At 43.6% G+C, this 23,887-nt stretch overlaps 3 protein-coding genes across 4 annotated transcripts; 1 reads left to right on the forward strand and 2 right to left on the reverse strand.

Moving 5' to 3' along the window:
• Window positions 1-3,824: 3,824 nt before the first annotated feature.
• On the reverse strand, window positions 3,825-10,327 carry nufip1 (nuclear FMR1 interacting protein 1). Of its 2 annotated transcripts, none has more exons than XM_049018952.1 (10): window positions 9,867-10,327; window positions 9,657-9,721; window positions 9,363-9,464; window positions 9,169-9,231; window positions 8,960-9,036; window positions 8,476-8,568; window positions 8,076-8,257; window positions 7,657-7,788; window positions 7,020-7,231; window positions 3,825-5,055 (listed from the first exon to the last, which is right to left on the reverse strand). In XM_049018952.1, the coding sequence occupies exons 1-10, from the start codon at window positions 10,189-10,191 to the stop codon at window positions 4,441-4,443; spliced, it is 1,866 nt and encodes a 621-aa protein (XP_048874909.1). In that variant the 5' UTR covers window positions 10,192-10,327; the 3' UTR covers window positions 3,825-4,440. The 2 variants fall into 2 exon arrangements, with proteins under 2 accessions (XP_048874909.1, XP_048874917.1); XM_049018960.1 differs by having other exon boundaries at window positions 8,076-8,369; window positions 9,867-10,320.
• A 90-nt stretch (window positions 10,328-10,417) lies between these two features.
• On the forward strand, window positions 10,418-14,958 carry gpalpp1 (GPALPP motifs containing 1). Its single transcript, XM_049018974.1, has 8 exons — window positions 10,418-10,578; window positions 10,833-10,974; window positions 11,268-11,375; window positions 11,494-11,620; window positions 11,937-12,068; window positions 12,554-12,718; window positions 12,989-13,090; window positions 13,195-14,958. Exons 1-8 carry the CDS (start codon window positions 10,497-10,499, stop codon window positions 13,411-13,413), a joined length of 1,077 nt encoding a protein of 358 aa, XP_048874931.1. The 5' UTR covers window positions 10,418-10,496; the 3' UTR covers window positions 13,414-14,958.
• Window positions 14,959-18,957: 3,999 nt separating this feature from the next.
• LOC125704587 (BTB/POZ domain-containing protein KCTD4-like) lies at window positions 18,958-20,649 on the reverse strand. Its single transcript, XM_048970338.1, has one exon. It carries the CDS (start codon window positions 20,341-20,343, stop codon window positions 19,567-19,569), a length of 777 nt encoding a protein of 258 aa, XP_048826295.1. The 5' UTR covers window positions 20,344-20,649; the 3' UTR covers window positions 18,958-19,566.
• Window positions 20,650-23,887: the final 3,238 nt, after the last annotated feature.

The raw sequence follows: 23,887 nt of genomic DNA on the forward strand, positions 1-23,887 counted from the left end.
ATTTGAGAACAACAGTATTCATCCTCAGTGTCTTACATATCCCAGAAGAGTACCATATAAATTCATTAAAATGTATTTTTAAACTGTGAGCACATATCTCTCAGAAAAATGTACACAGTGTTTCTTTTTTAAGATAAAAAACTTGACTAATACAAATTAATAGCTAACTGCTCAGTATCACATGCACCATGCACCATGACAATGCTTGCTTGTAGCAAATCCCTAAAAGCCGTAATACACTGGTAATGTGGATGTCTGACAGATATGGCATTACAATTACCATTCATGGTCAATGCTTAACGTACCTAGGGACCAATCTTATCATTGAAATTTTACAGGAGCTAATGGTGTCTCTTCATTGCACCAAGGCAGCCGATGATTCTCTGGATCCATTACAAATGTAGCAATAACTTCCTTATGATGTTGCTCTTAAACAAACATGCTTGCACAGAAATTATATTTAATGGCCATCCCTGCATATTTGAAAATGCGGTTTAAGAATGAGCTCGTAAAACTAGAGCCAGAAGATCTTACTGCTGCCATGTCATTTGCACATGTAAGACTGGATCAGTCTTCGGAGAGCCAAATGCAATCCGTCCTGCATTTTAATGGGGAAATACCCCCATCACCTTACCCAATGGAGAGGAGAGATGTCTGCTTTGACTGATAGCTGCCTGAAAGCCTATTCCCATCCATACAAATGGCGGGGCTGGTTGGGGAGGAGGGTTAGGATGGGGGAGAGCAAGCAAGGTCTGATTGCAATGTAAGCGTCTACTGACGTCAGCAGGTTTACATCACACTGGCACTCGGCAACAAAAAAGCGCAGACAGCTATTGTGATATCGAACAATAGCAGGCAATTAATACAACATGGGCTTCTTTAATGAACCACTTTTGTCAATTAATTACCTATGATAAAACATTACGTTCAGTCTTAGATTTATTCTGCAATGCCACATCAATATCAATTATCCAGAGTTATTTGTTGTACTGTGCATGTATCATGAGGCTTAAAACAATAGTTTAGGCACAAGAGAATAGTTTAGGCACAACAATGGGGATTATGTTTGACAAAGGAAGCAATGAAAAAAAAGAAGCTCTAGAACCTGAATTGATGTTCCAAATGGAAGCCACCATCAGAGACCTGTAATCAAGGGGGAGGGGGGGGTTGGCCTGGCACCCAGCCTGAGGGCCTTTAGAGCTTGTCATCCGCTCTTCCCTGCTGCCTGGAGTTGAAGCCAGTTGGGTAGAACTGCCTCTTGGCACAGAGCTACAGGTTTATTTTGGTTAGACAGGCCACTGAGCAGCTGATGGGGTTTTGTTGTACCTTATTGTTAAACACTCTAGATCAGGCCACACTGACTCATGCACTTTTCTTCTCATCCGGCCAACAGCCACAGCCACAGGCATGTGAAGTCAATTCATGTGAAGTCATCAACCAGTTAAACCATTCAAATTAGAACATCAGCTTTTCACTTTCTTCATATAATGCTTCCTGTACAGTCAACAAAATACTTCCCAGTTTTAACAAATGATTTGACATAATAAACATTCATTACAATATATTGTTCCTTCATAGATTGTTCTGGACTTTAATGTAAATAGTCTTTCAGAGCAGGAGGAAGGTAAGGAACTATGTTTTCAAGTTCTAGTGAAGCACTGTTCAGTTCATTACATGTACACCATGACACTATAAAGCACGGAGTTTTACTAAAGTAGATCATCTCACGTCCTTAGCACAGGGATACTCCAGCCATACCCGCCTCCAGTCCTCCACTCGGTTATATGCTCTCTACTTGTTGCCCTGTCATCATTTAACTTCCATTACAAATATCGCTGGCCAGGCAATTCTGCCTTTCCATAGTGTTCAAGTTTTTGAAGTAGATTCTCTACACAATTACAGTTGCTATCAGCACGGTTACCTGTTCAGAGATCATTTATTACAAGTGTGGTGGGACACATGAATGCAGAGCCATCATCTACACCCGACCCTCTCAAACACCCAAATCCCTTTGCACTGCAATATTTTTGTGTTATTGTGCACTGCTGTTTACTCATATTACCAAGTTGTTGTTCTTCTTGCTCTGTACTGTTGTGTGTTGTTTTTGGTTTTTTTTTTATTGTTATTTTTGGTTCCAACCTTCTGATGCTCTGAAGAATCTCACTTTGGTTTCACGTGTGTGCAATGACAATAAAGTGACTTGAAGTTGCTTCTTCTCAGACAGCAGATATTTTTGCAGCAAAAATGTGGACTGTCCATGGGTCCCTGAAGACTGGACTGGGAAAGACTGTTATATAGTATAGTCTTTACAATAGTCTTCATAGAACATTTTGAAAAGCAAGAGCTAGTGCAGGGGTAGGGAACCTGATCCATGGAAAGCCGGTGATGGCCTCTCAATCAGCCAATAATAAAGCAGCGATTCTCAACTCCAGTCCTTGGAATCCACTCTCAGCCAATAACAGTGGATTCCAAGGACTGGAGTTGAGAATCGCTGCTTTATTATTTGCTGACTGAGAGGTCATCCCAAAAGCCCACACCGGCTCTCCGTGGACCAGGTTCCCTACTCCTGAGCTAGTGTGAAGTGGAGGCCTTGCAGTAGATATGGGGCGACTTAAACTCACCTTACAGTTCAGGGCTGCTTATGTGATGAAGCTAATCTGTAAAGTGTAATCATCATTACACTAACCCCCTTTCATTCAAAACATCCTTCGAAAAGACCCAGATACCTTACAAGGCAGGGCTCATTGAACATTTGTTGGTGATGCACTCTTCCTTCCAGTGACCAGATTCTCCTTTATTAGGTCACCTGCTTACTGCAGGATACGGCTGGACATTTGCGAAAGGACCAGTCTGTACCAAATCAGGAAAAGAAAGCTTATGGATCAGATTTAGGTGGATTGTGGTGCAAGTCTTTTAAAAACAAAATCCTCCTTAGTCCTTACTGAGGGACCAAAAGACCTGTCTGAGAAGCTCCATTATGAACAGATGCAGGTCAAACAAGGTCAAATTATTCAACAGTATAAAGTTACAGTGAACTGTTTTTTTTTCGGGAAATAATTGCCTTGTGTGTGAGGGGCCCATTCAAGCAGAACACACATGGAATGATCACACACCAAACCAGCAGGTCTGCATAAAGTATGGATAAATCGGGCAGCCCCCTTATTTTCCACATCAAATCACAGGTCATTTGTCAATCGGCCAGTTCAGAAACCCCACATATGACCACCAGCATTTTCAATTTTTAGCTATTAGTTGTTTAAATTTCAGAATATGACTCAGATAACAACTAGAAGAAAATGTGTTGAAGAAAATGCAAAGACAGCAATTTTAACTTAAGAAGTGCTATTCTAACAATACAACCCCATTGAAGGTTACAAGACATTCACTGCTCTCCAGCTTCCAGGCAGGGCAACACGTCTGCAACAGGTGTGCATATCAACGCCTGCGTGGCACTGACATCAATTACCGATGTAGCACCTGACAGCCTCCCTGTCCCCTCCCCTGCCCAAGGAGAAAACCTGAGCTGGCCGGCAAACGAAAAGGACGACAGATATGCAGGAGAGCAGAAGGCGGCCATGAAAAGGCATCTTTGTCGTCTCAGAAACTACGTCACCACACATGCACGGGACAGAACATCACTCGGACCTAAACATCCCTAAGGAAGTTCTAAGGTCTAAAATGCTCATATTTTATAACAACTTATAACTGCCACTGCATGAGCCTAAAAAAGAAACGAAAAAGGGATGAAATGTCAGTCAGCAACTGTCAAAATTATGAAATCAATTGATGTAAAAATACTGAGCATGAATAAAACAGTACGACTCTTCAGAGCTGAAATAACTTTATTACTTGCTGACATAAACCAAACCGAAGGCTTTTTGTAATCAGTAAATTTATAATTGTCATACGTGTTGGTTATAAACCAAAAAACAGAACTGAAATGACAGAGCCACATGACTTAAAAAAAAAAAAAAATTAAAATAGTCAGCCTGAATAACTACTAAATTTATGCAAACGTACACATATTAAAAAGGAATAAAACGAACACAAAATACTTGCTATTAGGCAGTTTTATAGAACCATGGACTGGAAGCATGTCCCTTTAGTGAGCAAGGTATGCACTTCTCTCCATGGGAGCACGTGCAGGAAGAGCGGTAAAGCAGGCAACAGTGAAAGCACTCAGTGCACGGTCATGGCGCGAGTCCAGCGGCAAGTCAGACGCAGCACAGCTACAAATGAATGGACTTATTAACCAGGTTTCCATCACTTGCATTATTAGGTGGGGTAACCAATCTTCTTGACTGACAATTAATGGTTCGTAAAAGTTAGAAAAGAACTTTAACTGGACTTTCATAATAATTTGCCTAATTTAATATTGAAAAATTGGGCGGAATTCATTCATACATACACAAAAAGGTATTGATTCATGGAGATTTACTATCAGATGTTCTGAGTATATGCTTCAGGGATTTCCCAAACGTCCTCATCCACCACAGAAACAGCTGGTTGGGCATTCTGCTCTTCACGCATACCGGAATCGTCCCCTGGTGTGGCAAAACCTCCATGCTGAGTATTCCCACTGGGCTGTCGGTCCTCAGAATGAGGCACATCTCCATCAACTTCCTGCTCCTCAGCTAACATATTCTCCGTTTGCTCCTCAAGTTGTACAGGCAGCTGGATGTTTGTGTCACTTCCTGTTGGACAGTGGCCTGCGGATGCTGACGTTTTCTCTGTTGATGATCCAGGTTTGCCGGAGTCCTGCCCACAGTCTTGGGTGGATCCGTCTAGGCTGGGAGCTTCTGGGGCACTCTGGCTTCTCCCAACCCCAACGTTCTGCTCAGAAAGGTCAAGCCCATACTGGTGGTTTCCATCAGATGTGGCTACTCCAGTTCCAGTCTGCGGTCGCCGCTTTCCTTCAAGTGCGGTGACCGACCTACTGTCCACTGCGGCACTCTCCTCAGCTCCGACGTCCAGCCCGAAGAAAGCGTTCTGGACGACAAAGCGGACGCACTGCAGGAGGACATTTCTCTCATGGCGTACCTCCGGGGCCAGCAGCTATGGACACACAATGAAGACACTCTTACTTAAATGATCGCTCAAATCAGTCGCTTCAGCTACTTGAAAACCCACGTGAGGATTCACTTCTTGTTCAAAAGATCTTAAACTACCATCGATTAGGAAATAAACTACACTGGACAAAACGCATGAGTTTGAAGTAGTTCTTTTTTTTTATCAGTTTTTGAAGTACTGTATATTCTTCATAATTTGTCGGGTGAGAAGAGGAAAAAAAAAAACTCCTTATAATTACAGCCATGGAGCATCCATAAAAAGGTATCAAATTACAAAATATTTTCCCTTAAAATTATTTGTACATACATTTACCCAACGTGTGTCATATGGCCACAAAGAAACATAAATCAATTGTTTGTTTAAAAAACAAGCAAAAAAAAAACAAATTTCAGCTCATTTCTGAACTGGGCTACTTTTTCCACTGTTGATGCGTTGTATACCGGTTGAGTTTATGAATCGTAAGTCGAAATGAATGGTATTAAACCACATTATCCTGTCCCGTTCACCCACAAATCTTCTTATGTGAATACAAATTCCTTTCTCCAGCCGGGGTTAGCTCACTGGAATTGCCCCGAGGGGCCGGTAGCCAGGCAACCCCATTGAGTGCGTACATTCAGCATATCGGCCCTTGGCATCCCTTTCTATGCTGCTGAATGACCGAAGCCACTCCTGGTATAGAAACTGCGCTCGCATCTGCTGTCAGCAAACTTTAGTTGGCTGACGCCGTCGATGAGGTCACCGCCAGAGGGGTCTGGGAAACGCATCGAGCCCTGCTGCCCCAACGGACAGTTACTCAAGCCTGCTTCTGGGGGGGTGGGGGGTGGGCACTGTTGTTTACAGGCTTTTGCTTTAGCTAGGCACTCAACCACATGATTCAACTAATCATTACCTTACCTCAAATAAATAAGCTTTCCTTCCAAGTATTTCGCTGGTTTTTGAAACAAAACAAAAAGTTGTTGTTCCCAACGGATTGAAAGCTTTTAATAACTGAAAAGAGCAGCGAGGTCTCCCAGCAACAGCATTTCTGATGCATGGGACAAAAATTTAAACGATTAAAAAAACCTGGAGTAATAATTGCTACAATTTCTTTTATTACTTAGACAATGTCATCTGCCTAACAACATACGATCGTGCCCCATTTGCAGAGCAGTGTCCCGGGTGGCACCAGTGACAAGCTGCCCACTATTTTAGCTACACTGGCGCCTGATCTGGTCTCATGAAGACCTTTTCCATGCAGCAGGAGACCTTTTCAGTCGGCAAAGTGCACTGTCATTAAGGAACAGGGCTTGCAGGTAGAGTCTATGCAGTGATATCCTGGGCTGATATCAAACGTCAGAATCGGGGCCGACCCGGGCGATTTTTAATAGAACGGTATCAGCTTCCAGAACCCGATCTATTTAATTTCCCGCATCCACCCGATTTACGTCAGCCATGCAAGATTGTAAAGTTCCGTCGCACACTGCAGTCAGCCTGAGGCACGGGCCTTGAGACTACGAACTATTGAGATGTCAGCCGTGTGGAAATTCTTTAAAATTGGAAACTGAAGGCGGCCCAACAGCAACTTGCGATGTTTGCGATGTCGTCCTTTTGAGAAGAGGCAGCAACACAGCGTCATTCAATACAACAAATGAAATTAGATACTTAGATACATGAAGAGGAACACTGTAAAACCATGACATTTTCTCAGACGAATTATGCACCCGGGGTAGCAAAAAAATGGATCAGGACACCCCTAGTTCTGTGTGTCTCAGACAGGAAAATACCCTTAAAAAGTACTTTTCTGACGATATATAAAATCAAAAGCTCATAATGGAATTTTTTTTCCCAACATAACTCTCCAAACGAACACATCAATTAATGAATGAATGTCTCAGGCCTGGCTTTCTATCCTCAGCAGCTCCTACAGTAGACAGTCTGCACCATTCTGCTCCAATGGACAGGGGACTCACCATCTCTAGCAATGTAGGGCGGCGCTGCTGAGGTGTAGTTGGGCCCCGGAAAGGATGTCTCCCTCTTCCCGGCCTATTAGGGGCAGTACCGGCCCATGGTGGACCAGCAGCTGGGGGAGCCCTTGATCCCTGGGGAGGTGGCTGACCCTGGACGGTCTTCAGCATGACCTGGTTCTCCTCAAGCATCTTGGTGACCTTCAGAATGGGCAGAGCTGGAAGAGGAACCACACGTTACCGTTACTGTCACATGCCTGGATGCAACTCCCTACCTCGTTAAGATCATACAGGTATCTAGCATTCAGTTCCCTGCTTGTTGTGATAATATTACTTAATGCAGGAGGCATACAGAGAAAAACATCCTAATATTACAACATGCAACATTGCCAAATTAATACCAAATGTTTTACGAGGAATGAAATGAGAACAATATCATAATTTCTGGTAATCATACTTGGGAAATAAATCTCAAAAGTATGACCGATATATTCCACGAATGGAAAATACTTATTGTTTTATTGGTTACAAACCAGACTATAAAGAAGAGATGCCCTAAATCTTGACAAAAAAAAAAAAAAAAAGGTCTACAAAAAAATGTCAGGAAATAGATGTCTGACTGAGCATCAACTGAATGCCGCACCTTCTGGTTCCTGATCACTCTCAGAGGTGGAGTCATAGTTGGCCACGAGGGCACCTAGACCAGAGGTCATGTGCTTCGGGGTCACAGTCAGGCCGTCTTTTCCAGCGTCGGCTGCTTCATCCTTGTCGGACTCTACAAGGACAGACCATGGACTTTCAACACACTTCTATTAAAAAAGATTAGCTCCAGAACAGCAAGTACGTGACAAAATGCCCACACGTTATAAAACGGTGGTGAAAGGCACGTGGCAACTGTAAGCACGAATGCCCTTCTTTGTGCTGAAGATCTGAGAGGCCTTTACTATGTAACGTACCTCATTTCTGAACAGGACACACATTTACTTGCCAATGGAATGCAATCCTATAAACCCTACATCAAAATACAAAGTTAAATGACAAAAGAAACAAGTGTTCTCTGACCTAGGTCACTGTTAACAATGGCTCCGAGTGGATCTCCGTCTTTGGGGGTATGTTTAAGGGGTGGGGCTGTGGTGTTTTCCATCACATGGCCAGGCATCCCAGGCCTTGACCATGCCCTTCTCTGGTTGTTTTGGAACCTCCCGCCTCGTTGACGGAAGCCGCGACCCCTTCCTCTCATTCGCCTGAACAGAGGACACACCTGAGTAAGCTCTGGTCCTTCACGTGCAGAAAAAAATGCACGAGAGATCCAACGAAAACAGGCCATGCTGCAGAACAGCAGAATCAATGCAGATGCTGCAATCAGGAATAAGAAATCGGTATGAATTCACCAAAAGAGTTAAGATACATTTAGTAGATGAGTATAGTCACTGAAGGATCTAAAGATGAATGTGCAGCGTACCCAAACTGCGCTGTTTCCAGAACCTCTCCCCTTTCTCCTCGATCCTCCAGTATCCTTCTCTTCCTTTCCACATTGGATACAGTGGGGTAGTTCCTGAGAAATAATGTTGGTCCACAGTTATTGGATTTAAAATACATACATTTATATTATATTTATGATCCTTAAATATACCTGCACTAAACTGTGTATTTCAGTAAAGGCAAATATTAAATTAACTACTGCTTGTTGTACATTATTCCATTTCTTTATTAGCCTGCATTGGAAGTAGAAAAAAAAAATTCAACTTCCCATACACGTCAAAATTTCAAACACGTGCTCCCCCTAGTGGTTATTCTGTAACCAAATACTGGTTATAAAATAAATTCAGAACGGCACAGATGCACAGTCCTTTGCTTAGAACATCTATATTGGAAAAGTACTTATAACAAAAGGAAAATGACAGGTAAAGAAAGGGAACATAGTGGGAGCCTTAAAGCTGTCTAACCTTTTTCTCTCCTCTCTCCATTTTGCGATTTCTTCTGCAGTGTCAAGTTTGATCCTCTTGGCTCCAGGCGCATGGCTCTAACAAAATTGATACAATTCATGTTGGATCAACCACGTAACCATATTTTAGAAAACATAAAATAGCAAAAAGCTGGACCTAACTGCAAACCATGAATTATCAACTACAACTAAACATTCAATTATACTTACATTTTTCCAGTGAATGCTGACAAGTTTCTCATGAGCTGTGAAACTGCAGCCTTCCACTGAACACTTAAAAAAAGACGCATGAATTAACACTCCTACTGAAAAGCAGAAATGCTAGACTTCATTCAGAATTTTAGGGTACGACTGATGTTTTTTCATACCAAGGAGCAGAAATGGAAAGTCTAACTGATCCCCACCTTAACATGCTGCGCCAAGTGTTCATCATACTTCTCTTGATTCTTAAAACCTCTGTCACAGGTGTCACAGAAATGCATAAACACCGGTTCCTTTTTCTTTTTCTGAAAAATAAGAACAGTAAAACATTTTCCCGGTATAGGAGAATATTTCCTCTTTGACCTCCATTTGACGCTTTGACATTAGTTATCTTATTGTTATTCAGAACGGTTACTGGGGCCTTGGTGAGTATATTGATTACAACTAACTCTGTCTAAAGTACCATACGACACCGCAGAAGCGGAAATAAAAATTACCTTATTTCTCCCCACGTGTGCATTTTCCTGGAGATGACGTTGATACCCCGCACTGTAATACCGATCTAAAACAAAAACGACAAACAGCTAAATAGATACGGTTTCTCGTTTAAGTTACTGGTTGGTTTGACGTTTTACGGGTAGGCGCAACTTATAATTGCCAAGTAAACACATCAACTTTTATGAGAATGAACATAAACTGCAACTCACCATTACGGTTTGAATCAAAGCCATTCTTCCAATGCGTAGGTGCTCTGCAGTAATTCACTGGAGGGTTTCTAACCCACGGAACAGATGGAGGCTGAAACCAGTTCCCATTACCAGAGTTAAAGTTGCCGGGACGAGGCTGCCAGTTAAACACCGGAGGTCGGAGTACAGAGTCTTGGGTTGGGCTGCTGAAGAAAGGAGGTGGAAATTGTGTAAAATCGTTCATGGCGACATAAACTTCAGCAACAACACGGCGTTCGTAAACTTGTTTGGATTCTCTTGCACATGTCTTCCACTCTGCTTCCAAGCCATGTGGGTAATATGTCATACGTCATATCCGGAAACAGCCCGGTCACTCTTTTCGGGAAAGGTTGTTTAATAACATTAATCAATACCGTACAAATGCATAATTAAAATATGGGATCCAGGCAATGTCGTCTTTGTCTTTATATATACGTAAAAACAATTTCGAAGTGTTTTAAAATAACGAACACAAGGTGGCAGTATGTGCTAAAATCACCGGGTTTTCATTCATTCACTTCCGGAGCACAGCGGGGTCAAAGGTCAGGAAAAAGGTTCAAAATACAAGAACTTAACCGAGGGCTGCGGATGGTTTATGATTTGTAAAGAATTATGTCAGAGGATGATGGTTTAATTGGACCTGCCCTACCTCCATGGATTAAAACCAGCACGAACGATGACTCCGATGGAGAAGGTACATGTAAATCACTTAACCTTTAAGTTGATATGTTTCCAACGTAAACAGTTTAATATACACCAACTACATCTAGAATACTGTATATCCGTGAAATTCCATGACTGGCTACTAAAAACGCATTCTTTGCGGGAGTCGCTTATCAGCCTAATTGTAAAATCGAAGTGGATTTGGATTGCTTAGTGACCGGGAATTTTGGTCGCAGTTTTTATATGTGGAGGTAGCCAGAGTTATAAACGCAACTCTTTCCACAGTTGCAGGCCCGGCGCTTCCGCCGGGATACAAACCGGCAGATGATTCTAGTTCGTCGGATAACAGCGAACAGGAAGAGCAGGTGGTCTTCAAGAGAAGCAGGCCGGCTGTTAAACAGGAGATAGGCGATGGCCCGACATCGAAGTACGTGGAAAACTGAGATATCCTTTATTTAACTTCACACTGTGTGGTAGCACTTTACAGGTGAAGGATGTAAGAAAAGTACATCTGAAAGTATAAATCTCCATGTAGGCGAGTCACTGGGATGTGAACGATAAGATCCCATGCAATGTGACATAAAGGAATTAAGCTGTGTCATTGAATGTTGTGCAGTCAAAACATGATGCGTTCAAACAAGTAATGGCAGTGCTAGGAGTGAAAGAAGCCTAGTTTCATGATCTTTTGCTACGTTAAGAACTATTTTTTTTTCCTTCAAGCAAGCAGCGTAGGGTGGAAGAATCAGAGAAAGATGAGGGGGATGAAGATGAAGGTTTCTTTGGGCCTGCTCTTCCACCAGGATACAAGAAGCAGGGCTCGCCAGAAAGGTACTGACAAACAGCACTCCCAGTCTCTGTCAGTTACATACAGAGAAGTGTAAGCAACTAATTGTGTAGTGAAGTAGTACCTTCTTGTGGAAAATAAGTGCAGATGTTTTATTGTCAGGCCGGTGCTGGGCCCTGCCCTTCCGCCAGGATTTCTCAAGGCTGCACATGTCAATAACGATGACAGCAATGATGAAGACGGCCGGGTCTTCTCCGGGCCAGCACTGCCTCCGGGTTATGTGGCAGAGGTGCGGAACGCTATTGTGAAATGTACATCCACCCATCTATCCATTCATCTGCTAGACTGCTAGCTGCTTGTCCAGTACATAGCATTGCTAATCAAAGCTTCTTGTGTAATTTCTCCAGAAAACATTGTAGTCTGTTGCATTTCGATCATTGTCAGTTCTTAGAAGGTATTTAGTATCCCGTGTTTATTAATGTTAAAGGTAGAATTAGGAGGCTTGAAGATAAATTCCATTTCCTGTGTAACAGATGTTACTGGGCATTGGAACGGTCAGTGTAAATGTGTTGACAGTGTCTGTGTGTGTGGCTGTGTCTGTACAGGCATCCAGCAGTGAGGGTGAGGATGATGTCATTGTTGGGCCTATGCCTGCCCAGGGAGTCGCTTGCAGCAATGTTGCCATGGAATTTGAACTCCGAGCAAGAAGAATGAAAGAGAAACTTATTCATGGTGATGTAAGGACTGTGACTTGGACTCATAATTCTTTTGTCTTTTGTTCTCTCTTGTTTTTTTTGGTCCTTAAACGGAATTTTGATATAGAAATAAGTTAATCATTGAGTATTGCATATTTCCTCGTCAATATTCCAACTGAACTATTTCTACTTATAAATGTAATTTATTGGATTGTTTTTTTAAATTTCAAATATTCAAATGTTTGAATAAAACAGCGTGTCACTTAATTGGATAGTCAAAATATGCCCATTTGCTGTCATGGCCTTCTGTGTCGTAAAGTAGCAAGGAAAGAAAATTGATGCATTTAATTCATTTATCTGACTGTTTTATCAGTAGCAGCTTACAGCAGAGGCAGATGTTGTTAATGTGCGTTCCCTTGGATTTGTACCCCTGACTTTTGAAATGTTGACACCATGCGCTACTTGTTGAGCTACAGGAGCATTTTAATTCAGGAGGGAGGAGATAATGAGCTTGTCCCCACCTGCAGAGCGGTCCCAAGGAGCTCTCCAGGGAGGCTTGGATGACCGAGCTTCCGCCTGAGCTCCAGCACATTGGCCTGGGAGCTCGCAGTTTCAAAAAGCGGTCTGGACCAGAGGACAAAGATCGTTCCATTTGGACAGACACCCCCGCAGACCGCGAGCGCAAAGCCAAGGCACGTCCAACGACCAACACAGTACTTTTGATCTTAGTCGGATGCTTGTATCCAAGGCAACAACCGCAGCTTATCATTTTAGCAATTTGTATAATTTGGAAAAGTGTTGTTGAAGCTTAGTAAGACCAGGAAACCTCATAGGAGTTTGCTTTCAAAAGTAGTATGATTGTGTTGCATGTGTTTACAATCCATGGTGATTAATCATCAAGTGGGGGTTGATCTGTTTATTTTTTTGATTTATTTTTCTTTCGTTCCCTCCTTATCCCACAGGAATGTCTGGAGAAGAAACAACGCGGTGAGTCTCAGGAGGAAGAGTCACCACGCTTCTCCCAAAAAGACCTCCAGATGGCTGAGAAGGTGTCCAAGTACAATGTAAGCTCAGCTTCGTCTGCTGCAATGGTGGCAGGAGCGCTGGTTGAAGCTGACATGGCCAAACGGCTGTTGTGTGCCTTTTTTTTTTTTTTTAAAAAAAAAAGGAATCCAAACGGGGAGAATCGCTGCTCAGTATGCACACCAAGAAGATAAAGAGCAAGGCCGAGGCAGACGCCAGTAAGCCGGTGGAGAGGCGGCCCTTCGACCGAGACGCCGATCTCCAGGTGAACCGCTTCGACGAGGCCCAGAAGCGGACCCTGCTGAAGAAGTCCCAGGAGCTGAACACTCGGTTCTCGCACAGCAAGGACCGCATGTTCTTGTAGGTAGTGTGAGGACCGTGTTTCACATCCAGTCCATCAGATCAGCTCTTTAATTTGGCAAAGGTGTAGGATGTGGAGTCTGATAAATCTGGAGTTTTTGTTAATAACCGAACTTTATTTTGTGAGGTGTGTGTGTGTTTGTGAGAGAGGGAGAGGCACCAGAAAAAGAACAGAAATAATTCCCTTTTATAGCCTGTTCCTAGCTGGGAATTGCGTTTAAGGGGGCTCCTCTTGCATCAGGTGGCATGCCAGCAGGAGCCTTTCAACCACAGGTTCGTATTTAGACTAATATGTTTACTTTCCGAGTGTAGGCTGAATGAACGTCATCAGATATTTTGAGGACCAGTGTGTTGGCTGTTCACTTTAAAAGTCTAAGTTTACTTAATGCAACATCAAATGTTACTCTCTCTCCTCAGAATTTTAAAAATGGAACTTGGCACCTGCATTTTATTTATTCGAGGAATACTTTGAGATGCCAGAGTGTGTTTTTATATAAAGTGAACGATATTGTGTCCTCAAACATTTTTATTGTTGCATCTCACGAACCGTAAGGCATGTCGAAGGGCTTAATATTTTTTGTGAAGACTAAACATCAGCATTTATCATTAAAATGATATTTCAATCTTTTCATATGTTGATTCAGTGAGCAGAATTTAATTAATGGGTAGTTTTGGAGTTCTATTTCCATTGTTATCAATTGATCCCAGTACTTTCCTGTAGAAAGTGAACCTAAAATGATCTTTTTCAAATGATATTATGTTTAGTCTTAGAATTGTCTTAAAGTGAATGAAATTCCTAGGCATTCTGTCACGGTTTTGAGCCCCTATTGCTTTCTCACCATTTCAGCTGATCTGAGTTAAGTAACATGCAGTTTTTTCAATCCATGATGTTTCAGAAACTTGAGACCTGGCCAAAGTCAACCTACCCAACAGATCAATCCAATTAGTACCAATTAGTACAGCTAGTTGTACTAAAGCTTATCGATTTAATTTGGAAGTGATTTGATCTTCTGTATCTGTGTTTCCCAAAGCCAGAAATCTCAGGAGCTCGACAATTTGAACCAAAAGGAATAGTTCTGAGGGCTCATTAGTTTTTTTTTTTTTTTTTTGGCCACTGGGTGGCGATAAGCCCTCTGTTAGACTTCCAGTAACAAGTCTTTGAGAGAGTCAAATACTAAATGTGAACATTAAGTCAGCGTGTTTTCTTGCCTGCCTGGCTATGCATATTCTCATCAGGTCGTGCAAATATCATGCCATTGTCATTGTGAGAAATTAAGCGTAATTACGTATCACAACAATTTGGGAATTATAATGTCACTGAAAACAGCTTTTTATAAACTGCTGTCTGTTGGGAAAACACATATTTGCAAATGTATTAACAAGGTCAGTCAGTCTATTTACATGACGTTAGCTCGTCTTGCATACTATAGCACATTTTATGCTTAATAATCCTAGATTTTGTGTTGATTTTGTTCTTGGTTTGAATATTGTACTTGTATTTTTTTTTCTTATGACTATAGGAAATAAAAATAAGCTGTGTCTGTCCACATCTAGGTCTGTATCACTGGTCGCTACATGTGTGAGCTGCTTCCAGCTGGTGACACTTTCACTAGTAATTTGCATGGCGATTACAGGGCGTGCGCCTACAGATGCATTTTTGCGGCGGTCAAGCTAATTGGGTCCATTAAAGACTTGATTCATACAGAAATGTGTGGAATGTAAATTGCAGTTTTCATTCCACCCCCTCCCCCCCCCCCTTTTTTTGGCCCCAGCTTTCTGCCAGGCTTTCACAAGCTGCAGGTACTGATTAAGTAGTTGCTAAGCAACAGGTTTCGCCACAGAAGTTGGCGGTGAATACAGGCTTCGGGAGGGGTGTCGTGCTGTTGCTGCCCCTCGGCGCTGTGCTGATTTTCGTCGACTGCTGTGGGCTTATTTCTTAGCTGCTAATGAGTCGGTGTGAAAAGCGCTGTCCAGTGTTCCAGGTGTTCCCAGGCTTAGGTACCTGAGTTGCTGACCTAGCATGAAGATAAATGATATTCGGAAGTAGTGACGATTTTTATTAATTTGCGATATTATCGTGACAGATGATTGCTGGAGTGTTCCTAAATGACCCAGCGAGAGGAGAGCAAACTAAGAGTTTATTTTGATTGGTTTTGTATGTTCTTACATTTTTGGATTAGTAATTTATGGATTTTAGCTGCCAGAAATGTCCATAAATTAATGACAAAGATTTCAGCTCTGTCACATTGTTTTGAAACCAATATTTAGCTGACAGTGTTGCTTTCTTTCAGCTTAACTTGCAATGTTTAACCACTCCTACAGCTGGGTGAACATCAGTACAAACGTGTGATTCTAAAAGGGTTGCATCTTATTGAAGTAATTCAGGTTTACCGTCACCTCAGGTGTATGACATCAGCAGTCCTAGAGGAACAAAAACCTTTTTTGTTGCAGATCTGGTTGGCCATCACAGCAACTGTCGTTTTCAAGAAAGAAAACACACACACATTACCGCCTTTCTGCTTTTCATCTTTCTCAATAGGCATGTTCATCACATCCTTTTGTGATTAAGTGGCAATTCGCTTTGCAGAATCAATCCTATTTTCCGTGCCACTGACATTGTGGTCAATTCACTTCGATCGCACAGCCTTTCTTAAAGGTGCAGCGCATGAGAAATTCTATCTTTTGTGTCTTACCTTGTGAGAATGGCAGGGACACACTCTTTGTAGACTGCAAATCTTTGAATCTGTGATGCAAAGCGTGTTGTGAATGTGGGTCCCTGCTGTCGAGGAGAAATACCCCAGCACATTCATCCTTTTGTGTGCAAGAATCCCATCTGTGCGAGACCTTCGGGTCCCCGGTTCGCCTGAGAACTGTAGAATGGTTTTGATAACATGCATGTGAAGTGAGTACACAGCCTGTTTGGAGGGAAAAAATATCAAATGTGTGAAATTTGTCTTGGTCACATTTTTAACTGATTGTGACCACAGCATGAAAAAAACATGCTTTTATATCTAAATCCATCCAGTCCTCTACCAACAGCTTAGGGAATAACCCTACCCCAGGAGGCTTGGAACACAAAGACTTTTTGTACTGAGGGAAATAGTACTTAGGGGGAATCCATAAAGCACAAAATGAACATGCAAACTACACAAACAAAGCGGTGCCCTCTCTGGAGGTATGAGGCAACAGCAGCTCCGGAACCACTGCGCCACCTACTGGTGTCTTAATGCGATGCATATTTCCTAGGTGGAAGATGAGAAGCTTATTAGTGCACAACATGCATATGACTGCTATTGACTGCCTGGTGGTGCATCTCAAGTATATTTTTTATTTGTTTTTACAAACTAAAGATAAGTTTGTGCTGGAGGTGAATGGTTATGCAGAACTAGCCCCACCAGCAAATGGCGAAAGCATTTTTGCGCACAAGGTCCTGTGTGTGAGCAGCACTGTAGATGCAGCGTGTATAACTTAGGAGGGCTTTTTGTGAATTTTGAGGTAAATTTTTTGCAGGGCTGGCTCACGCATCAGCCCCCTCAGGTCAATTCATTAACGCCACTGTGAGAATGTGAGATGCATGGCTTAAAGAGTGGGGCGATATAGTGACAGTGGAAAAGTCCCCCTTAACAGGACAGTCAGGAGAGACGCACGACGAGCCTTGGCTAATGAAGTCCCCCTGTCGGTCTGTCCGTGCTCTCGCTTGTGTTCTGGCAGATGGATTTAATAAGAAATCGCGCAGCAAGGAGAAAAAGAAAACAACCCAACTACTAATGTGCGAGCGATTTGATGTGTCTGTAACAAATGAATATAGAGCCACCCCGTGGACATGCAGAAAGAAAACACGCATCTCCTGTCTGAAGGAGTGCTGTCCGTCTCCCGTCTTCATCGTCACGTGACAGGAATCGACGTCTCTTTCTGGCGTCGCATTCCGCGATCAAAAACCAGTGGGGCCATGGAAGCAGGACAGCTGGTCTGGAGAGATGCACCATGAAGATGATGGAGAATGAATGGCCTGGTGCCTTGATGAAAAGTGTGTCCTTCTGATTCATGTGATTGCTGATAAGCGGATGCCAGTTAACTGAAGCAGATTGTTTCTTCTGTGTGAGGCTGTAGTCTGCTCTGTAGTGGGAGTTACCGTATGTGAAATATGTGAATGTGTTTGTCCATCTGAACGCCCCAGACATTTAATTGGGCGGATTCTTCTACTACCCTTCCTACCTCTGGGTACCATCTAATTTTTTCCCCCTTATTGGGCTAATTAACAGGGAGAACTAGAAACCTATTTTATTTAATTGTATTTTCATCATCTCATAACTTCAACAGTCTCATAACATTGGAGATCTGATCCCAAAATGAAAAAAAAAAATCCAGTAAGGGTGGTATGAGGTCACAAGCTGTTGCATTAGCGCTATGTTTTGAGTCCAGGACATCAAATAAATTAAACCGCTCATTGACATTTTCGAGGCCGTCACTACATTATCAGCTCCATCGTATATCAGTTTTGGTGATCACAATCGGTTGTCATTTTTAAACGTTGTATTTGTAAAATAGATGAAATAGGGAAGAACCATATTAATGCGTAATAATGCGAGTATTGAAAAGGTATGAGTGCATTGTATGCAACAGCAAAGGAAAACCGTACTACTCTATCTATTTGGTAATATAATTTATAATTTGCACAAAGATGAATATTTAAACTCAAATTGAAAAGTGTTTCATTACAACGTGTTTTACCCAGAGGGAACCAAAGAGCTGACAAGCTTTCTGAGTTACAAATAAACTTCAAACACGCAGACTTGATCAGTTTTAATCTTTATTTTAGGGGTGTGGTGCTTTCCCTGATAATCCGTTTGATAAATAAGGCAATTTTTCAGTTGACAGCATCTACTTAGTTCGCCGTTTCCCAAAGGGCATTTGTGGAAGGGAAAGGGAAATGCTTTTTCCACGTTTGAAGAAAAGATCGATGAAGGCGCGTTTAAAATGTTTACTATCGTACATGTTTTCCATGCAGATAAATAGTCGGCGTTCCAAACAGTCTTCAATTCACACATGCGTTTTGTGGAGGCTGATTATATGTTATTAAAGAATGAAGCTGAATTATGAGCCAGATGCACATGGTTTTTATGTGCGTAAGAAAATGATTCCCATTGAAAACGTTCTGATTCTAGTGAGCAACGTAGGCATAAACCATGCATAGCCACATTTCTTACTGTTCATTTGTATACTATATACTCTTAGACAAGAGGTATAAATACTCCTACCTCTCTGATTTAAATATACACTACTACGAGAATTGTAGATGAATAGAATCGTTTTTGTTTTCACACGTTCAGCCAATTCCAACTAAGCAGTCTACGGCAACCTCCGTATATTAAAATCAGTGTAAAGGCTCGAGCGCCAAAATCAGCAACTCACTATCTCACCCTTGCGTAGTGAAAATGATTCGAAACCAAATTCCTTCATTCCCTAACGTTTCGCACACTCACAACAGCAGTTCGTGGAGCGGCAGTTTCTAGACATTTTTGCAGCACTGCATTCAAACAAGCTATAATAGCATCCATAATACTACACCTTTTATTTTTCTGGAAAACCTAATCACAGATACAGGAGAACACAGATCGTAAGTCACTTCACAATACAAATCATACGATCGCTCCAGTTAGAACAACCACTTTTATATAAGCATGCATTATTAAACATTTGCTCGTACTGTTTTCTCGACCTGCACCTGGATTTGTATGAAGGAGAACAAATACAACGAATAATGCCAGTTAAATTTTTTCATATACTGTTTTATGATATCAAGATCATTGAGTACTTTGGAGGTTTTATTATAAGGGAAAAGAGCCAGGAAGATTGCCATAAGTAACAGCGTTTTTTGAGCAGCCTGTTGCACGAAGCCTCATGCCTGTTCTCACAGCGGGAAGGTGGAAGCTGGAAGTTAAAATCTAAGAGTGCGCGCGACATAAACGAATCTGAATGCAGGCAGAAGGTACACAATACTCATCAATTCTTGTATACTGAGGCTTTTGGGGCAGTAACAGCAAAGAAAAGCTAGAAATCATTAAGTGTTTTCTCTTAAGAGGAAAAGAACCACCTTCATCTTTCTTGGCGGAGTCAGCCTTTCAGTTGAGCAGCCCAGAGAAACGCTCCCGGCAGGTCATTTGACAAAGTGCAGGGCCTCGCATTGCACCACCGACCCCCTGCTGCTGTCCAGGTTGGTGAGGAGCCGGTAGCCGCCCCTGAGAGCCAGCAAGACGATCTCCAGCTTCAGGCACTCCAGCTTGCACAGGAAGGTGCTGTCTTCCTTCAGCACGAGCCGAGAGCCCATCTCCGATTTTATGAAATGGCGGAACTGGATGATGTTGGACGAGACCTCGAATTCCTCTGGGAAACTGTCCAGACGGCTCTTGGACACTTGCACCAGGCGGCCTTTGACTGCCTCGATGAACGTTGGGTCACTGCAGTAGACTTTGAGGCCCTGGGATCGCTCGTGGCTGTCGGTCACCTCCAGGAAGGCGGTCTCCTGCTGGACGGCCTGCCGCTGCTCCCAGTCCGCCACTGCCTGGGCCAGGTCATCCAGGCGGTAGAACTGGGCCTCGCGCTTCAGGAGCTCGGCTTCTTTGAAGTCCTCGGGCAGCAGCAGCTCGCCTAGGCGCAGGAAGTTGAGGATGTGGCGGAAGACGGGGCCGTCCCGGTCTATGAAAGCGTTGCCCATGGAATCCACATGCTGGACAGGCCTTTTGCCGCTGGCGACCTCCTCCAGCAGCGAGCCGGGGTGCCTGGACAGCGTCTGTCTCTGAGTGGCATACAGGTAGCCCCCCACGTTGAGGGTGACGGTGGCTGAAGACGACTTCTTGAAGCTCTTGCTGGGCTGGAGCAGGTCCGGATTGATCTCCCTCAGCTCGCTGTCCATCCTCCGGAGGTTCCAGTCCATGCCGAGGCGTGCAGTCTGTGGTGTGAGCGAGCAGGAGCGGCGGCGCGGCCGAGTGGCGCTGGCATGGAGCGCGAGCTGCCGAGACTGGCGCTGGAGCCGAGCCTCTTACTGCCGCTCGCCGGAGGAGACAGGGTGGGCTTGGTGAGGGGGCGGGGGGCGGAGAAACGGAGCCGCTTGCCTGGCCTCCATTCAGAAGGCATGATTTAATCACCCCTCCGCTCCATGCGCTCACGGCTGCTGACGCGCTCGGCAATTAGCGCCGCTCCCTCAGATGAAAAGCGTCCTCAGCTGGACGGCGGCACGTGAGCTGACAGAAGAGGGAGGCAGTCTCTGGGAAGCGAGCTTATAATCTGCAACAAGCGGGGGGGGGACGGGGACACATATTTATAAATGGGCTCATTGTGTGTTTGCACTTGGCCGAAGCAAAGAAGCTTGACATTTCCAGCCCTCGGACTTTGGTCCTCAACATTGTATTTCCGGATTTTTCGGCAACCACTGTGGCCCCGGGCGTAAGAACACAGGATCTGCAACGATTCAGAATTGTTGTGATACTGTGACTGGGGAGAATCGGTACCCAGCCTGACTGTGGTGTTTTTAATACTCCGTCACGTTCTCGGGGAAGAGCTGGCCTAATTAACTGCAATGGATGGGGGAGTTGGACAAATTCCTTTGTGTCGTCCTATATTAATGCACACGGGATCCGGCGTGTAATTGGCTCTATGGTTCCCCTGGGTCGATGTTGCACTGTAAGGGTGTGGCCATAGTACTCTGTCACAATACCAAACACAATATAGGACAGGTCTGTTGTGTCAATAACCTCTGAGGCTATGGTTCAAGCAGACATGCCTAATATAGTACTCTGTCGATCTGGGCAGACAGTGACACTTGGGCCTTGACTTATATGTCAGCAGGGAGACTGGCTCCATAAAGACAGCTGCCGAAATGTGTGCTGGGAAACTGTGCGAAGTAATTACAAAATAACAAGTTGACATCTGAGAGAAGCCTGTCCTCGAGGGTGACTGGATGACTGACAAGCAGCCAGGCCTGACAGACCCGGTTCCCGGCACAAAATGGGACTCCGTAATTGTGCTTCACAGTGTGGCTGATTTTATTCATGAAGCAAGACCACGACGGCATAGACTATGAATGTATATGCAAGCTGTGCTTGTAGAAATGAGTATGTGATGTTCAATCTGTTTCTGGGAACCTTGAGGTGATGCTATATAACACATGGCAGAGGGCCCTGATGAGAGTGATGTCTCATCTCTGGAGATCCATAGTCTTGGCTGGACTGTCTGGTTGTAGTTATTTCTGACTGCTGAGTGCATAACAAGGAATAATTATCGAGGGACAGTTTTTATGTATGCAGTTGTTTATGTATATGATGAGCTATATGTTTATATATACTTGTTTACATTAATTACATTTTCTCGTCTAGCATGAATTTAATTTGGTCTCAAGAACTGCATGCTTTTAAGTAGCTGTTATCCGAAAAAGTTCTTTTATATTAATGACCAGATATTCTGTTCGGTTAATGGGAATATAAAAATATTGAATTTTTTGCAGTTCTGTATTTAGTAATGACTGTAAGAGCCGCCCTGTACTGGGAACCATTTGCAATCCTGCAGAGAAGGAGGCAATAACGTAGTTTGTCTTTTAGCATCTCCTTGGTGTCCTGGCAATTGAAAGATCTTTGATGTCTCAGAAGCAGTCTATTTAATATTTAATCATTCCACAGGATGGGGGAGGGAAGAGCCTTTGCGCTGTCATACAGTTAAATAGAAATGCATTTTCATTTTCCCTGACAGTACCTGCAAGGCAGTAGAGGGCTGTCACCTTCCAGGTGGGGCTCTGGGCTCGGTTTGATGGATCCGATCCTGACCGGGTTCTAACTATGGTCACCATCCTTCTGTCTCCTCACATTTCTGAAGGCAATTCTATGCGAGATGCAGGATTAGGTAGGGGTTAGGCATGGAATAGGCCTCATCCTTCCAGGGGGAGCTAAAATGGACATAGATGCAGGGGCCCTGGCGAACATGGGATCCCTTTGGCCCCAGCAGGGGCGGATATGCACTATACCGCTTAGAGGAACCAGGCTAATCCTCAGAGAGCAGCCTTCGGGGGCTGCGAGGACTCAACTGGCGGGGGCTGAGTGAGGGGGCGGCTGACCGACCTCTCCGAAACCACCTACACTGGCATTGGAGCCTGAGGCAACAGAGCCCTGGGCCCTCCTCCTTCCGCACCTCCACACCCCCCCGCCACCACCTTGGCAGGCTGCTTACGGCTCCGCAATAATATTATGGAAATGTTATCGGCATTATGCAACCCGGAGGCTCAGAGCAGCTAACGGACGGCATAACTTTTGTTTTCAGAAAACGACGGCCTGTTTGTTGTAAACCCAAAACTGGAATGTTAACTGTTACCAGCTCCGGCCCCGACCCCGGCTTTTGCCTTCTGGGTAATTGCGAAGCAAGTGGATGCTTCAGCGCTGCCTGGCGGTTTTGAAACCGTAGTGTGGGCGTGTTTATGGAGTTATTATATCAAACGGCACAGGCACTCATCGTGTGATAATTACAGATAATTGTGTCCATTATCAAATCTGTTATTATGTTGGGCTCGGGAGCCGGCGCTGATTCGCTAAGTGACGTCAGGCACCCAAAACTTGCACTCTTGACCGCCGCGATATGTCTCACAGATTGTTACGGAACAATTGTGGCTTAACTACATTGATTGACTTAATGAAATCCTCAATAGACTGAAAAAACTATTACATGGCTTTAACAAAAAGGTGTATATTCCTGAACAGAAGGAGAGAGAGAGGTGATAGGTGAATCATTTCAAATGTCAAGTTGATTTAATATAGTATATTTTTTTGGAGGCTTCCTTCGAGTGAAAGGCCTATTAGCATTTAGCGGATGGCTCTTGATTTTCCCATCTTGGCCAGGCCGGATGTAACAATTGACCGCGGAGGGCATGAAATCACGTCAGATGACATTGCTGACGAACGTGTTGGCGAATTCATAGTTAGGAGCCTTTCTTCATTCAATCTGTGACTCACTTGAACAACCAGGTGAATGATTTTTGGTTTTATTTCTACAAACTTGCCAACGATGAGTAACAAAGACATGCGAGTGTCACAGATGCATGAGAGTTGACGACCCTGTTGTTGCCTCACACCTTTAGGACCGATATTTGAATCTCTGTTGTCGTCCCCTGCTGTCATGGGATTTCCTTTGGGTTCTGCAGTTGTCCTCCACAGACCAATACCATGGTAAGTCAAACTGGAGTTGCCAAATTGTGTATCCCCCATGGATAGGCGCACTATCCTGGGTTAGTCCCTGCCTGTAGATCCAAACTTCTGTGACACTGTATAAGATTAAAAAAAGTATAGAAAATAGACAGATGAAACTTCAGGATATTCTTTCCTAAAGGTTATTAAGGGGTTTTGCTAAAAGAGCATGCATACTCTTTCTCTTGGAATTGCTTTTAATTCGCTCTGTCAGTGCCACCCTTTTTATATCATCTGTCCCAGCATGGTAAAAAC

Source organism: Brienomyrus brachyistius, chromosome 1 (genome assembly GCF_023856365.1).
Source record: "Brienomyrus brachyistius isolate T26 chromosome 1, BBRACH_0.4, whole genome shotgun sequence".
NCBI classification, from domain to species: domain Eukaryota; kingdom Metazoa; phylum Chordata; class Actinopteri; order Osteoglossiformes; family Mormyridae; genus Brienomyrus; species Brienomyrus brachyistius.